The sequence below is a fragment of the Budorcas taxicolor genome, chromosome 3, assembly GCF_023091745.1.
Source record: "Budorcas taxicolor isolate Tak-1 chromosome 3, Takin1.1, whole genome shotgun sequence".
NCBI lineage: Eukaryota > Metazoa > Chordata > Mammalia > Artiodactyla > Bovidae > Budorcas > Budorcas taxicolor.
Genome location: NC_068912.1, coordinates 72,871,269 through 72,888,948, shown reverse-complemented (window position 1 = coordinate 72,888,948; position 17,680 = coordinate 72,871,269). Strand labels below are relative to the sequence as shown.

Below are 17,680 nucleotides of genomic sequence, written 5' to 3'. Positions count from 1 at the left end.
ATAAAAATTAATACTAAAATAATTAAATATATTTTAACAATGATGACATATTTGTTATTTTACTTAACCAAATACCAGAATTCTCACTTTTAGGTAGTGTTACTTGAAAAAATAACACACTGATTAATTCCTGAGATGATCTTTGGTGAGATTATATTCCATCCATGTTATTGTATCATTATAATGCTACTGATATAATATTTTCTGGGAGTACAACAGTAATATTAAGATTGAAGGCAGGAGGAGAAGAGGACAACAGAGGATGAGATGGTTGGAGGGCATCACTGACTCGATGGACATGAGTTTGAGCAAGCTCCAAGTTGGTGATGGAGGGAAGCCTGGCATGCTGCAGTCCATGGGGTTACAAAGAGTCGGACACAACTGAGCAACTGAACTGAACAGTAATATTTACAAGGCAAACATGTCCCCCCATCTCACAAAATTTCTGGTGATTTATAGAACAGTAAAATGAACACTAAGAAACAGAGATGTGGACACATATCCACCTTAACCTATACTCCAAGAGGGACTTGTATATAAAATATGTTAATTAGTATAAACTATAATAAATTCACAAATTAAAAATGCATATGTATCTCATAAGTAGATATATCTAAAAACCAAAGATGGAAAAGACTCTATTATGAGAAATTAGTTTTTTATAGATTGATTTACTTATTTCACAAATATTTTTCCACTCCCCAAGCCACTCAATGCCCCAGATAATACAAGGGCAAGTAAGGTAAAAATGCTTTATTTTCAAGGCCTATAGTGGGATAGAGGTATCTTATATGCATAAAAATAACTAAAATGCAAAGAAAGAACTGCTTATGTTCCCCAAACATATTTTATTAAGTTCAACAATAATGCAAAATAATTATGTGGTCTTACAAAATTGTGAAGTAAGTAAATCTGTAAATATGTACATGTATATAGGTATTTGGGTATATAAAGATGAAGATATATATACCTCCATGTGTTTAAATTTTGTTTTATAATTTCGAGCAATTAATAAAATAACTGAAAAGACAGCATTGAGTTACATTTAGCAAATGAATAGAACTTGGAAATTATTGAAAAGCCATTTTGGAAAATCAACTGATGAGGAAAAGAAAGTAACATAAAAGATGAAACTATAGCAAGAAGACCTACCTGAAATAAAGAATAAGTAATGAAATAAGTCCCTAAAGTATGCTGGAGCATATAGAAGTAAGCACATTACCAGAGGATCTTCATTTTGGCTGCTGTCAGCTAATCCCCTAAATTAATGAAAGTCTACTGTTAATGATATTTATAAAAATTATAATAGCTAAAATATATCATTTACTTTGTATCATTAATGATGCCAAGGAGTTTGCAAATCTTATCTCATAACCTGTAGGTTGAATATTATCATTAAATAATTTTATTGAGCAGTAACTAATCTTTATCAGTTTCCTGATCCAGTTTTGTTTTGTTTTGTTTTTTTAATGATTCAAAGAAGTATGGCACTGTTTTTAAAATTCCAACCTAAATGCACGTGTGTGTGTGTGTGTGTGTGTGTGTTTAGTCGCTGGGTGTGGCCTGATTCTTTGCGATCCCATGGGGTGTCATCCATCAGGGTCCTCTGTCCATGTGATTTCCCAGGAAAGAATACTGGAGTGGGTTGCCATTTACCCCTCCAGGAGATCTTCCCGACCCAGGTATAGAGCTAGCGAGCTGCTATTTCCCGTGTCTTCTGCATTGCAGGTGGGTTCTTTACCTACTGAGCTGTCAGTGAAGCCCGAGTGCACATCTATTTGTAGCTGGAAGTAAAAAAAAAAAAAAAAAAAAAGATGAGGAGGATATTAAAAAGGTTTAGAGAAATTTGAAAAATTTCTCTTCTTGTAAAGCAGAAGAAAAGTGAATCAAGATTTTAATGTCATTTCAGTCTCTTGGTTGTGGGTGACTCTTTGAGACCCCATGGACTACAGTAGACCAGGCTTCCCTGTCCATCACCATCTCCTGGAGCTTGCTCAAACTCATGTCCATCCAGTTGGTGATGCCATCCAACCATCTCATCCTCTGTTGTCCCCTTCTTCCCTGCCTTCAGTCTTTCCCAGTGTCAGTGTCTTTCCAATGAGTCAGTTCACATCAGGTGGCCAAAGGATTAGAGTTTCAGCTTCAGCATCAGTTCTTCTAATGAATATTAAGGACTGATTTCCTTTAGGAATGAATGTTTTGATCTCCTTGCAGTCCAAGGGACTCTCTCAAGAGTCTTCTCCAACACCACAATTCAAAAGCATCACTTCTTTGACACTCAGCTTTCTTTATAGTCCAACTCTCACATCCATACATGACTACTGAAAAAACCATAGCTTTGACTAGAGAGATCTTTGTTGGCAAAGTAATGTCTCTGCTTTTTAATATGCTGGAATTCCCTTGATTTTAATGCAAATGAACAAAATTAACAATAATTTACATATTAGTCATTTCCCCATATAAAATCGTACAAATTATATGCTATATGAAGCCAGGAGATATAGAAAAGACTAGATATTGTCTGCCAGAAATCAAGTGATTATACATGTCAAAAATGATGAGATTTTTTTAAGAATGCCCAGGAAGTCAGAAAATCAGCTCATCAATTACTGAGATTAGAGAGAAGTGTCATACTTTCCATTGGGGGTAGAAAGTTCAAATTAATTCATAAAATTAAGTGGCTAAAGCATGGAAGTGTTATTTCAATGAAGAATTATTTGCAGAAGAATATCAAATATTGTTTGTTCTATGGATCAAACAGAGGAACAGGTGATAATTACCAAGTGTTCCTTACATAAACTACTATCCCAACCAAGAAAAATGATTAATTCAAGTATACTTAGAAAAGTGTAGGATTTTAGAAGAAACATTTAATGATGACAAGATGGTTCTGATGCCTGCAGAAGCAACTGTCAGGAAGAAAATACATTTCTCATGGACATTCAGAATATGTCAAAAACTGACAATAAATTTAGGGGAAAATCCATGTAAAATAGTATTAAAGAGAGGACAGTATGAAGGCAAAGCATCTCAAATGAAGGAAAAAATGAGTGAGAAATGGAAGCAAGATGAATGATAGTCATCACATGTTCAGATTAAGTCTACTTTTTCAAGGCATCAAAAGGCAGCCTTGAATTAAAAGTAGGTGAGCCTCAGGAGGTATTAGGTAACAAATAGAATACCAGAAGCATAATATAACATGCAACAATTTCTTTAACTAGATAGTCCTGGCCATAAGTTACAGCTATAATGTTAAAGGAAGGGTGAGAAAGATAGAAAGAAAAGACACTGACCTTGAGCCCCAGCTGTGTGCTAAATACTGCTTTGGGCACATTCCAATGAATTATTACCAGGATTCAGAAATATACAGGAGTAGCTGTAAGTATTTCTATTTTACAGACAAGAAAACTGAGTCTCATAAAACCCAAATAACATCCCTGTGACCACAGAACTAGTAGTTGGTGAAGTAAAAAGTCAAATATAACCTGTTTACACAACACTGAGGATACAGACTGAACTACAAGGTAAATTCAATAGCCAAGACCTTATCTCTTATATCACTGTATTCTCAAAGAAAGTTATCTAGCATAAGCCAAGGACTCAATAAATATATGTTGAAAATCTGGTGAATGAATGTCTGAAAAAGAACATGTTTCTATAGGGAAAAAAAAAATGAATGGATAAAACACAAAAGAAATTCCTGAAAGAACAAAGGAAAATGAAAAAAATCAAGTATCCTAGAATTTAGTAAACATATTCTATATAAATAGCAAAATACAAAGTTCTTGAAGAATTTTTAACAATAGAAGTGAATGAATGTTATGTAAGACAGTTATAGTCTTTTGCAAAGGCAAAATAGATAACAATATACTGTAATGTGAAATTTATAAAATAAATAAAATGTAGAAGAATACAGAAATCACAGGAGAAGGAGGAGGAGGAGTTAGAATTGGGTTATAGAGGGTTTAAAATTTTCTTGAATGATATGAGATAAAAACAGGACTTTATATCAGGAGAACTTTAGATAGACGAAAAACAAGTCATCATAAAAAACACTGTCCTCTTGTGATAAAATCTATCAAAAATGGATATGTAAACACATCTAAGAAGATTCTTAAATAACGCAGCATTAGATTTAAAAAGTTTTCATTCAATTAAGCTATAAACTCTATATACTCCTGACAGCCATCAGAAAAAAGGCAAACTATCTAATTCCAATGTTTCACTTTATTCAACTGTAATTAAACATAAAACTTTATAACATATTAGTGACATGTTTAATGAATTTGGTATAAGTGCATCTTTTATTCATCCCTAATTTTTTTTTAATCTTCCCATCTATCTTGGGAAATAACAGTGCTCAACACTCTAGGCTGCCTAATACTTTTCAAAGGAGGGTTATAATTCAGCTTGATTCAGCTGCTTAGTTACACCAGAATTAGCATTCAAAAGATTAATTTGGGGATGTGGAATACTACAGCAAGTAACAGCTTCTTTTTCTTTCTGTTAAGGGCTACAGTATACAAAAAGCTCCAAGAAATATTATGGTTTTTTAAAAAATAAGCAAGGGCTTTGGAGACACTCATGTCTAGAATCAAACCCCGGTTATGCCATTTACTAGCTGTGTTAAAGCTCAGAAAGATATTCATCTTCTCTGAGTTGGTTTCTCCTCTTACAAAGGAGAAAAATTGTAGGTTGTTGCAAGGATCCAAGATTATAACAAATGTATAATGCCTAACTACAGATGACATTCAAAAGCTGTTCATTTTTTTTTCTTGTATTATCAATACCTTGTAATCATTATGGATAAACGCATTTGGGGATGAGAGGGTTTTTTTTTCCCCCGAGAATATTTACAGTTTTAAGAATTCACTATTTTCCAACTACCGGTTCCCTTCTCCAGGGGATCTTTCTGACCCAGGGATCAAACCTGAGTCTCCTACATTGCAGGCAGATTCTTTACCATCTGTGCCACCAAGGAAGCCCTCTAAATAGTTATGACTATATGATATAGTCTAATACTTACTCTCATCTAAAATAATTTGAATAGTCTTCATCAAATACATAACACACATTCTTGATTATTTTAAAATGATTGTCAACTTAGTTACTAAAATGCACCTGGTCCTTAATGACGTTTAATAAGCATTAAAGCCTAGTAAGCAATAAATTTATCAACTGTTTTTATATTTTCTTAGGGAGAGACATACAATAATCAAGTCATGAGGCTTGGAATAAAAGTCCTAGATTTGAATTCTGATTCAGTCACTACCTGTTCTACCTGAGGCAAGTTACATTACTTTTTTAAGCCTGAATTTACTTGGCAATAAAGCTGGAAAAGCAATATCTTATCGCATATTGTTGTGAAACTATGTCATATATAGTAGGTACTCAATACGTGTTAGTTGAATCTGAATCATGATGTTGATGGCTTCGTCATGATTATGAACTTAAATCTTGCTGTTGTGCATTTGGCAAATGTGCAGAATTTGAGCAAGCATTCATAATTCCTGAGCTTCTACTGAATATATTGTCTATGAATAAAAATAGCAATCCAGACAGAGTGTTCTTGCCCATAGACTACATCTAAACTCCACTGCCTTCAGCATAACATATAGATGCCCTAAGAAACGATAAGTGCATGTCTAATCCTGAATAATTATTTGCTGTCTTATCCAGAATACACAGCTATTTTGTTTTTATTCTAACCCTCTTATCGACAATTCCAGTGTTGTCACCAGTCATCACCTCTCCCATTCTAAACTCTGTCACAAATGTTCATCTTCACCCTCTAAACTCATCCACTGCCATCTCATTGTATTTTCTAATCCCTCTTATTTCTTCTTTTCTGTCTCTTCTCATTTTCCCTTCTGTCCTTGATGGTTCTTGTGAATACCCAATTACAGGGATCTCTTACTTCTGGTAAGTGAATCAAATCACCATCAGTTTGTTGAGCATAAAATTTGGGGTTTCACTACTGTTGAGTTATCTGGGTCTGCACCCTACAGATAAAACCTTTTATAGTGTGTTTCTACTTCCAGATTTGGAGTCTTCTGACTTGGTCATTGGGCTCAGCAACAACAAATACAAGTATGCCTATTAAACAGGATCTTTAAAATATAAAATGTCAAGATTTAGCTAAACTACTCTATGCTATTGCTGCCCATGCATCCACTCTGTGTGACTAAGTGGGCACTAAGTGGGCCAAAGAGACCCTGAGCTGACACTAGTCCCTGGAGACAGTGCATGTCCTAGATGAGCTGAGAAGACTCACAGGCAAATGTAAGTTCCTGGCATCATTTCCTCAGCAGTCCCTGTGACCAACATTCTCCCTTGCCTCCCAACCTGTGCCTTCCCCTTAGATAAAATCTAATTCTTTTTGGTTGGAGTTGACCAATTTGTCCTTCACCAGGGAACCCTTTATCATTCTGCCCAGTAACCACAATAAAGTAATGTGCCCCCGGTCCTGCTGCTCTCTCTACAAACATCCTGGCTAGACCTCCCTGTGCAACCTCTAGAGGTGTGCAGTCTATTTCCTCTAAGCCCTGTGAGTAAAAACATCTTTATTTCAAATTTCCGTGCAGTCTTCTGTTGACCCAAGGCTCAGCTCACCATCTGATACCACAGGATTTCACTTAAGCATTATTTAGCAACATCACAACAAAAATATATCTTCAATGGATACTACACAGTGATTTCACAAATGATTGGTAAAATGATTTAAATGAGGAAAATATGCCTATATCAATAAGTACTGTCAACAAATTTCAGACTGAGACTAGGAGAACAAAAGCAGAATAAAATCATCAAGCTGATATAAATGTTGTGCTTATTAAGGGCAGATAATACATCAGCATTTTATATGTATTATCTCATATGATCCATGTTGTTCTGCCAGGGAGGTACCAACTAAAGGCATTTGTTCAAGGTCACACAGCCAGGAAATAGAGAAGTAGATAATCAAACTTTCATTAGTCCCATTCTGGATACCTCAAAGCATGACAGGTTTCAATGCAACTAAACTATTACAATAAAAGGGAAACTCTGTGGATACGCTAAACTAACTCTTTGTATCTATTATTTCCTATAAGCGATGTGTGAACAAGAAAAGTGATCAATGACATATACCTAAGAAGACAAGTGAGCAGTTAACTCAATAACATATATATAATTTTTTTTGTGAACATATTCTCCCCATATTAGCCTCTGATCCAACTGCAGGCCAAGGTAATGTGCTAATCTACCTTTTAAAATAAATATAAATGGACTAGTAACATTGAAGGAAGATATACACTTAGTGTATTTTTTCAGAACTTCAGTATACACAGTGTGTGAATATGTGTGTGTGTGTGTGTGTGTCTATATATATATATATATAACTTCATCATGGGAAGGGTATACATTTAGAATCGTTCTGATTATTTAATAAATTATATGAAATAAAATTGATTCCTTTTTATTGCAATTATTCCATGTAGGATAATATAGGCTGAACTTTATGTATCCCAGTGATCTAAAGTCTTAGGTTTTGATTACAAATCACTTATATATCATACTTTCTTCCTGCTCTTTCTTCCTCTATCTTTTCCTTCAGCTCTCCTTTAATTCCTTCGCTCCACATTCAGATTTTGAGAACTAACAATGTGTCAGCAATATGTTAAGTAATACAGATGTCATTTGCTATTTAGCTGGTCAGTTACCAAGACATTAATTTGAAAATAAGTTATTTGCAAATCAGATACATCTAAATATGATAAGAAATATCATAACATTAATAAAATTTTATGTTCCCTTTGACTTATTTATGCAATATTCTGAAACAATATTATGTGATATAATTGGAGAGAATAAACAGAAAATACTCTCCTGCCTTCTGATTATAGCTCTTATGTTCACAGTATCTCTTAAATCCTTATAACATCTTTTAACTTAGTTGCCTGGGAGGAAAGGGGTTTCTGAAGACAACAGAACAAACACACTTTTCCCCCAGTGCCCTTTAAATCATCCAAGATCTTTCAAAACTTTATGGTAGTAGCTATAGCTTTAAATAAGCCCAATCTTGTAGCATGAGTATGGGCACTGGACCTGTGTCCAAAGGACTTAGTGAAATTCAGTGAAAAATAATTTAGTTCTGGTCCAAAAAGTGTTATAAACATCTTCCTTAAATTGAACAAATTACCAGCTATCCAGAAAGTATAATGTATTGGCTTCTCTTCAAAAGAGCAACACTAATGCTGGCAACACTGCCAAATTCCTCCTTTCCTATATCCCCCTTTTCCTACAGAAAGTGATTAAAAGACCAAATTTCATGCCAGCTGGATGCTTAAGAGTGTCAAAGGTCTTCTGTCAGAATTCAGACCTTGATATGGCTTAGAAAACACTATGCTAATAGATAACCCCCTCAACATTATAAATCAAAGCCATATGACCACATTAAAATTCTATCAGCTAGTATCAATACTCTGTGGTTTATGAAGTACAGTTGACCTACCTCTGGGAGATAGTCAGAATGATACAAAAGTTAAGCTCTGGGTTGGGGAGTGTAGCTACTTTTCACAATTGAGACTATTCATTCTCAACAAATACTTGATTCTCTATTCCTCTGTATCTTTATTGATTTTATTTAATTGAAACCTTAGAAGAAAGGAAGAGGAGACTCCATGAGTTGAGGCAGGAAAAGAAAAAAATGTTAGAAGGTTACAATGGACATTTCGCTACCTTGAACTGTTCCTGTTATAGGCTAATTATAATTGCAAAGAGCAATAGTCTTCCTATATACTTTAAAATCTTAGAGCTTCCGAAAACTATTAAATACATCTCAATAATCTTAAAACTGTACCTTACAATTGCATTACAAACTTTTTCTGATGAAACCTACAGTAAGAAATACATCTAAAATCTTGACAGAGTATAAACACACAAACATAAAAAATAAAAGTTTAATAGAATAAAACTTACCTTTACTATGTATAATGCTTTCTACTCTATCTTAGTACAATTTATTTTAAAAAATACCTTTAGTAGCTAATACATTTTCTTCAAGACTCACTAATAGCTTGTATCCTGCAATTTACAGACACTGAATGATTCTAATGTGTGTGTCTCAATCCAATAGGACTTCTGCAGGCATTACTTAAAGACAGAGACTATTGATAAATGGATTCAATAAAAAGTACTCAATCACAATAAGCACACAGATTTATTGTAGCAGTAAAGATACTTCAATTATTAAAATTTGAAATAATTAATAATCTAAAGGACAAATACATTAAATCTTTTGCTTATCCTTCCAAAAATTCATTAATTTAAAATATAGTGGAAGTTGGCTTGATATAGGCAAGGTGCAATATTAAGGCCCTAGAAATGGATGAACAATAGTCATAAAGTTTACAAACCCAGGTATTTTGCCAATCAAACTTAACACAGTATAAAAGAAAAATACTTGAACAAAACATCAGACAATTTCTATTATTAAATTTCTCCAATATCTTATAAATTGTCACATTTTAGATATGGTGTACTAATTAATTAGTGTACCGCCAAACTCCTCTGACCATGGGGATTCTGCAGGCAAGAATACTGTAGTGGGTTGCAATGGGATCTTCCTAGTACAAGTATCAAACTCAGGTCTCCCACATTGCAGGCAGATTCTTTACCAGCTAAGTCACCCGGGATGACCAACAATACTGGAGTGGGTAGCCTATCCCTTCTCCAGGGGATCTTTCTGACCCAGGAATCGAGCCAGGGTCTCATGTGTTCCAGACAGATTATTAACTGAGCTACCAGGGAAGTCCAATTAAAATACAATTTGTTAATGACAATGCCTATGTAGAAAATCCTGGATAAGTTTGTTTCCATTGTTGAATTTGAAACACATAAAATATCTGACAAAAAAGCATGTGATCCCATTTAAAAATTCTTCTACAAAGCAAGAAAGCAGGCAAAACGATGCTCCAAAAAAAAAAGAGCGATACATAGAAATGTCCATGAAAATCTGTAATGGATCAACAAAGCTTTAAGAACAATGAAATGCAGGAATGAGTCAAGTCCAACTTCTGTCCCAACTCAGGAAAATCCTCTCTAGAGCATCCTTTAGGGATAACTATTAGGAAATCAATGCGGCATATTCATTGGAAGGACTGATGCTGAAGCAAATGCTGTAATACTTTGGTCACTTGATGTAAAGAGCCGACTCACTGGAAAAGACCCTAATTCTGGGAAAGTTTGAAGGCAGGAGGAGAAAGGGGTGAAAGAGAAAGAGATGGTTGGATGGCATCACCGACTCAATGGACAAGAGTTTGAGTAAACTCCAGGAGGCGGTAAAGGGCAGGGAAGCCTGAAGTGCTGCACTTCATGGGGCTGCAAAGAGCCAGGTACAACGTAGCAACTGAACAACTGCGTTATTTATGGTTAAAAGCTACCGTCTTTCCTGCAAAAGTGTGGAGAAAGCAGCAAAAGTAGGACTTTATGATGACTGCTGTTTATATTGGAGCCAGACACTTGTATAATATCTTTTAGAAAGATATTATTTTGAAGCATGTAAGGGGAAGGCCACTGCATCATCTAATACTCTGTTAAATGAGAGAGTAAAAAAAAAGAACACCAACTAATAAAGCTTCCCTTAGTTCTTCCATGTTAGAAATATGTTGTCTATAATGTTATAGTATATGACATTTTGAATAGGATATGGTAGAAAAGTGAAATGATTTCTAATCAAAAGTTTCAAATGGCTTGAGAGACTTATTTGTACAGTGGTTACATGCACTGTTATGATCATACACTTCATATATTTCATAAGAAATTGGAAACTTTAATTTGCTCTTCAGGTATTAAGCTACAAAAAGGAAAGGTCTTTAATTCCTATTGATTTCAATAGTCAACACTGTAGGAATTAGTTCAACATTTTGATCACATACCACAAACAGAGTTTAGCCCTGGTTCTCTTTTGCTCAGTCAAAAAAAAAAAAAAAAAGATAGAGTATTATTGATTCTTCCCAATTTATATTCATCAACCATTTTTCCCATTCATAGCATTGGTATATTATTTATATTTCAATTAATTATTTAACATATTTAATTAAAATGTATATCATTGGTTTATTGTATTCACCATAATCTGGGTGTGGACAATACCCCAAATATCCATCTTTCTTTTTTGTAATATGTGCCAGTGTTATTATGGTTCTATTCTTGCCTCCTTAAACAACTATTATATCCAGTGCTAGGTAGCAAAAATCACTAAAACTATTACATGCCAACACATGTTAATCAGGGTTTTATCAGAAAAATGTAAACCACTCTGAATATTTAAAACTTAGAGGATTTAATTCAGAGAACTGACTGCAAACATGATGGAAAAGTTGAGAAGAAGAACAGGTGATGGTGAGACAACCCGACAGTTAGAATATTAGGAAGCTACTACTACTCTTAGGATGGAAGAACAAATGGGTGAAGCAGTATACAGAAGCCCAAGTTGGTTATCCGGTGGAAAATGGAGCAAAGAGGTTCCAGTGGAAGATGGAAACACTGCTGAACACTGCCCAAAGCAATGTAGGAGGGGAGAAACACCTTGGCCTCTCACTCATCATGTACTCCCATCTCCCAAAACTACCTACCACTGGACAATCACAGTCTGAAAACAGCTGACATGAAGAACAAGGGAATACAGCCTCGGGATTAGCTTCATTGTCTATCTCCAATAGCAGAGCATAGCAGAAGGATAAAAGTTGGATCTGGTCAATAAGGCCCAGAAATGTCACTTACAGGATATGAATAATTCTTCAAACATTTTGCAACTCAGGTATTTCAGAATTAGTTTAGTTCATGGAGCTATTTAATGGTAAATTTAACTATTTAAAAATAAGTAGTTCATTAACATGCTTGTGCTCAAAGATTTATACAACCACATTGGTTAATTAGTTCTTGTGGACTAAAAAAACTAGAAAAAAATAAATCCATCTGGAAAATTTTAAAATGCTATGTTGTTCTTTAATATAATGAATGATTATGTATTAATGTATCAAGTAGTGCCTCATGCTAATACAACAGTTCTACACATCACTACAGGTAACATTGTAGCATTGTATTCCATATTTTGGAGCATATTTTTCCAAAATGACTCAGCACGACCATCTATTACCCCTTCTCTTTTGAAAAGAATGAGGAAAAAACCACAGAATTAAAAAAAAAAAAAAACTGTTCCATAACACTATTCAACTATTCAAAAAGCATATAGGTTTTTAAATAATGCCTTAACGTTATAAATTGCAAATGCCTGTAGAGTTGAACAGTATATTTGGAACACATAAATAGGTAGGAATGACTCAACAGATGAGTTTGAAGAGACTCTACCATTGAAGACACTCTTCAATGATATTCAAAAAGTATAGTATAATCGAGGTATATTGCTATTGACAATTCTGCATTCTTAGACATCATTTACTTTCTTGTATCCAACAGCATGCATTTCAAAACAAAACTAATTTAATGTAGTCTAATCAAAAGGCAAATGAATTGAGCAAAGTCTGAGAAGTAATAAATACTTGTGATATCCATTTATAAATCTACTCGTAAGTTTTGTGACTTCCAATGGAAATAGCTTCTATGTAAATGCACTCTGTGTTCTGTGATTGAAGCAAAAGTCTCCTGCCCTATTACAATATCATTATTAGGATCTCATATAACTTTCACTGAAATCTATTGCATTAAAATGACAAAGTTATGTTCAACTTTGCTAACATAAAAGAAGATATCACATTTAAGAAAAGAATCTCTCTTCCTTTCTTTGATTAAAGGATGACAAGTAGAGAATACAGTATTTTGAATTCATATCAGGATGGCAGCTTAAAATGTACAAAATTCATAGACGAGTTGAAGTAGAAACAGATGAAAGAACTCGCTTAGAAATGACATGTCTTTTTAAAAACTGGGAGGATATAAATTAGGTTGTTCCTTGTATTGTCTCAAAAGAATATTAAACGTTTTTGGACATGTCGACATAACTGTATTTGTTAATAAGGTAAGAATAAAGTGACTGATTCACATTAAAGCAGCTGCAAAACTACAAAAAAAAAAAGTCATCTGAAATTTATGTATTAAGCCAGAGCAGAGTTATGTTCCCCTTGGTTTTCTAGATCTAGAAACACTGGGTCCTAATGCATCGCCAGTGTGGTTCTGGAATGTCCTGTTCTTTGCTACACCACCTGATGAAACATCAACTCAGATCTTCCAGGTACTACAAAATATGATTTGAAGAGTAGAGAAAAAGTTCATTTATCCATATACAGATTAACAAGTTCTATTAAGTATAAAATATCAATAAGTAATAAATGTGGTAGCAATCTAGTATCTCAAAATTTAGTGAAAATGTTAATTTGTATTGGTAGCAAATTACAATGTGCTCCAGACATCCATGCATTTATTTAAAGTAAGGGAGGTACCAAGTGTTATTGTATTGAATAGATGCATCATTAAATACTTCAATAAGAATGTCCAAATATCTCAAGTGAATCCTTCAGAGATTTATCAGTGAATATCATTATTAGACATAAGGGACATTTTGACATTTAATATACTGCTTCACTAATCTTAAGAGGCAAAGTTAAAATGATAAGAATGTTGAAATTATTAAATGGAACTTCATTATAAGTCTTCTAATCCAAACAGAGAAGGTGATTTATAGAATGATAGGTACAGTTGATGGATCACAGAATGGATTCCCTTTTGTATGATAACAAAATATAAGAAAAGGTTTGCTTTTCTTGATTCTTTTCTCTAAAACAGACACTGTGGCATTTAGGAGATAGAAATGTATCATTTGACCTTTAAACTTCTGTTTCATTAATGTAACCACAAGCAACAGAGTCACTGATTGACACATTTGCACTTTCAGGCCTTTAGCACTTAAAGTTATTTGATAACTGTTATGCCACTATTTGCTTTTTATGAGATACTTGGAGGAATGTGTTACATTAAAAATAGAGTAAAATATGTAAAGCTTAATAAACAATATCACATAATTCAGTAAAGTGTTCTCTTGAGTACTAGATTTCTGTACTTTGATGTGAAGGGGTGTTTGTATGAGGGAAGATTTTGGGTTTTTTTATTTTGTTTTCTAATGAATTAGATAATTACACCAAATACAATTCCAAGTATCTAAAGTAAAAACATAAACTATAACTCTGTGACATTACTTTTGATTGAAAATATCTCACCTGACTTACACTCAAATAGTCCTTAAGCTCTTCTGTACTGGTCTATGAACAGAGTAAATACCAGTTGCAGGAAAAATCACTGATGCAATTTAACATTTTTTTTAAGAGAGAGAGGGTTTTTTGTAACTATATATGTTAAAAGTGTTTAAAACCTATGGTCAATATAAAAAGATAAAAAATGGTGTCAGTCCCTAGAGAATTCTAGAATTACTGTAAACCAATTTGAGTAAAAAGTAATGCGGATCAGATTTGTTTCGTATGGCAAAAAAAAAAAAAAAAGATTCTGTTTATTTTTCAAGAAAACTGTAATTGGTTAGAAACATTATTCAAAAGAAACAGATACCATTCTCTTTAAAAAGTTTAAAAGTCAAAAGTTCTCTAAACTAAGATATGACAAAATTCAGGATACAACATATAAATGGATGAGATAGGTGCACACAAGTAAACAAGGACTGCACCAAACCAACAAAACTGGAAAAATATTGCTGCCTCTAGTTAGAGAAGCTTCACTATTGGCAGCAATGTGTGAACGAAACATAGGTCTCCTAGAAGCAGACCATGAGTTCAGCTATTTTAATTAGCCATAGTATTCATTAGATTATTCTTTAAAAACAAAACACCCAAGATATACCATCAAGAGACAAGCAGTCTATCAAATCCTTTAGACTGAAAATGTTAATACTCATTACAAATAGGCAATATGCTACTACAATTATATAGATTGCATTTCCCATGATAAGTGTTTGCAGGCTCTAAAGACAGCACTTCATCCTTACCACTGTTGTTTAAACTTCCAAAACAAACTTAATATAAAGAATATCACCAAGGGTTTAACTTATATCCTCAGTGTGACCAAGAGTTCATCTCTTTTATCAGCAATGCAAGGTATTTTACTAAGTGACAACAAACTGTTACTTTTGTACACATCCAGTAGCATTGTGTTTACAGTAGAAATATACACTATAAACTAGTATCTATTAGAAACTGTAACAGTATCCTACATTAATTTGGACTCATAGGCATGTTTAAGAAGGTGTAAATCGTTCACCACACCCAGATCCAAGATATTAAATTTACAATATATTGGATGTTTCAAATAAAACATAGCCCTCTCTGTTTCACCTTAAACATGCCACATACACTGATTTTCTGCAATCTGTACTTATAAGCCAACTACCACCCAGTGGAGAGAAAGGATATCTTTCAGGGAGATTTCAGGATCTATGTCAGGTGGGGGTATCACAGGCAGAAGGGAGGGTGATAGGAAATGAAGGAATAAGGGTGTTTAGCCTTGTTTAGATCTAAGCACTGCTGATCATCAATTTATATTTTTACAGGAGAAAAAAACATTACCAGACTCTTACAGCAATGTTGTTTATAGATAAAATTAGGCTACGGATGTTCATTAGTGACAAAACATTTCAATGCCCAAGCTTGGGGAAAAGAAGGGAAGAGTGAGAAAAAGGAGCAAGACTTAAAATGCAAAAAGGGAGGAAAAGGGAAAGATGAGGGGATAGAGGGTAGCAGAGAGAGGGAGAGACTGTGTGTATACATGTGTGAGTGACAATGTGTGGAGCAGTGAAGGAGCGAGCGGGTGCCTTTTTAGAGAGTAAAAGAGAATCTGAATGTGAAAGTGGTTGTTAGGGGGAGTATGGAAGTGCCAGCATGTATGAGAATGTGAAACAGAATATGTGAGGGAGTGTGGTTATGAAAAAGAGATTTGTGAGAGTGAGAAAATGAAACTGTGAGGGGTTAGAGGGAGCACACATGTGTGTGTGACAGGGATGGGGAACAATATGGGGAAAGAGATGGATAATGTGAGTCAAGAGAGAGAGACCCAGAAGTCAAGCTCGCAGAAAAGGGATATTAATGAGAAAGAAAAAAGAAGAATGGAGAAAGGTAAAGAATGGAGGAAAGTGTATTAAATAAAGGATCAGAGATTAGAGTGGTGGAAATGAAAAAGAAAACATGAGGTGAAAAAAGAATGGGAGGAAAAACAGAAAAAGCAATAAAAAGAGGTAATGGATGGAAAAGAGTAAGAAGGAGGGGAATTGGAAAAAAAATAAAAACAAAACGAAGGAAGGAAACAAAGGGGGGGCGGGGGGACAAAGCGGTAAGAGGAAAGACAGAAAACTGAAAAGGGAGAAACTGAGCCTAAGTGTCCAAGTGAGAGGGAAAATACATGGGAGCATGGACCCAGCAGTTGGAAAAAGTCGCTTAGGTTACAGTAAAATAGAAACAAACCTGATAAACTTGTCAGACTCTCCAAGAGTACCCCAGGACAGTAAAACACAGACCTTGTGAACTGAGTTTCCAAGTGGCACCGGCCCCTCCTAAGCCTCACACTTCACTCATCTCAGGGCTACTAGGCGTTCCGGCAAAGTGCTTAAGCATCACCAGTTCTTTTGCCACCTGCCCCGGAGTAAAGGGGCCACGGCTCCAGGCAGAATCAGCACCTGGACTTCCTGAAATGCGGTCTTTTGATAGAGATCACCACCAGCATCTTTACTTGGTTTAAAAAGACCGCAAGAAAGGTGGAGAGACAGACAGACAGATTCAGACAAGTACGAAAGCACGACGTTCCTCCTACCTAAGCACCGCCGTGTCCCCTTTTCTGACCATCATGTTGTCCACAGCCGCCCAGGGAAAGTCCACACTCTGTCCAGCCGGGAGGCAGGAGGGCAGCAGGCAGCACAGGCTGAGGAGCACCGCCGCCAGCCACTGGTTCGAGCAACAAGCACCCTGCACCAACAGCATCATGTCCATCCCTGCTAGGGCTGCTCACCCTCCAGCAGCTTTCAGCTCGCACTCCCCCACCCCCTGGTGCTGGCGAGTCTTCCCAGGAACCAGGCGGCGCGCCACAGGATTTTTTTTTCCCCTTCTTCTTTTTTTCCCCCCTTTCTTCTTCTTCTTCTTTTTTTTTTTTTTAATTCTTTTTAATTTGGTGGGTGGGTGGGTTCTTTTCTTTCTCCCCCCACCCACCTAGTTGTTGGGTGCTGTTTCTCTCTTTTTTGCCTCCCCTCCTCCTCTTTGCTTTCCCTCCCTCCCTCCCCTCCCACCCCCTAGCACCACTCTACACCTCCTCTCGGTTGCTTTTGGCCGAGTCCGGAGTGTGTCTAATTCTCCGGCGGCTCGCGCACTATCTAGCGAGGAGCGGAGCGCGCCGGCGAGTGAGGGAGGAGGCGCGGCGACGGCGGAGGCAGGGCGATCGGCGGCGGAGGCTGCAATAGCGGCAGCAATAGCAGCCGAAGCAGCGCGGGGCGCAGCGGCGGCCGGCGGCCCCCGGGCTCGCGCGCGTTGCCAAGCGGCCGTTTCCTTAGCAACCCCGCCCGGGGACTGAGGATGCAGCAGGGAGGGGGAAATGAAGTGGCGGGGGGTGTGTGGGGGGGGGGGGGAGGCAGAAAGAAAACGAAAAAAAAGGAAAAAATCGGCAAGAGGTATATTATTATACAAACTGAGAGGGAGAA

At 35.8% G+C, this 17,680-nt stretch overlaps 1 protein-coding gene across 1 annotated transcript in view; it reads right to left on the bottom strand.

Moving 5' to 3' along the window:
- NEGR1 (neuronal growth regulator 1) overlaps window positions 1-16,979 on the bottom strand; it is a 1,004,973-nt gene extending 987,994 nt beyond the window's left edge. The window contains exon 1 of the mRNA XM_052637140.1: window positions 16,804-16,979. Within this exon, the coding sequence (XP_052493100.1) occupies window positions 16,804-16,979 (176 nt within the window). The remainder of the gene's footprint in view (window positions 1-16,803) is intronic.
- Between the last annotated feature and the right edge of the window lie 701 nt (window positions 16,980-17,680).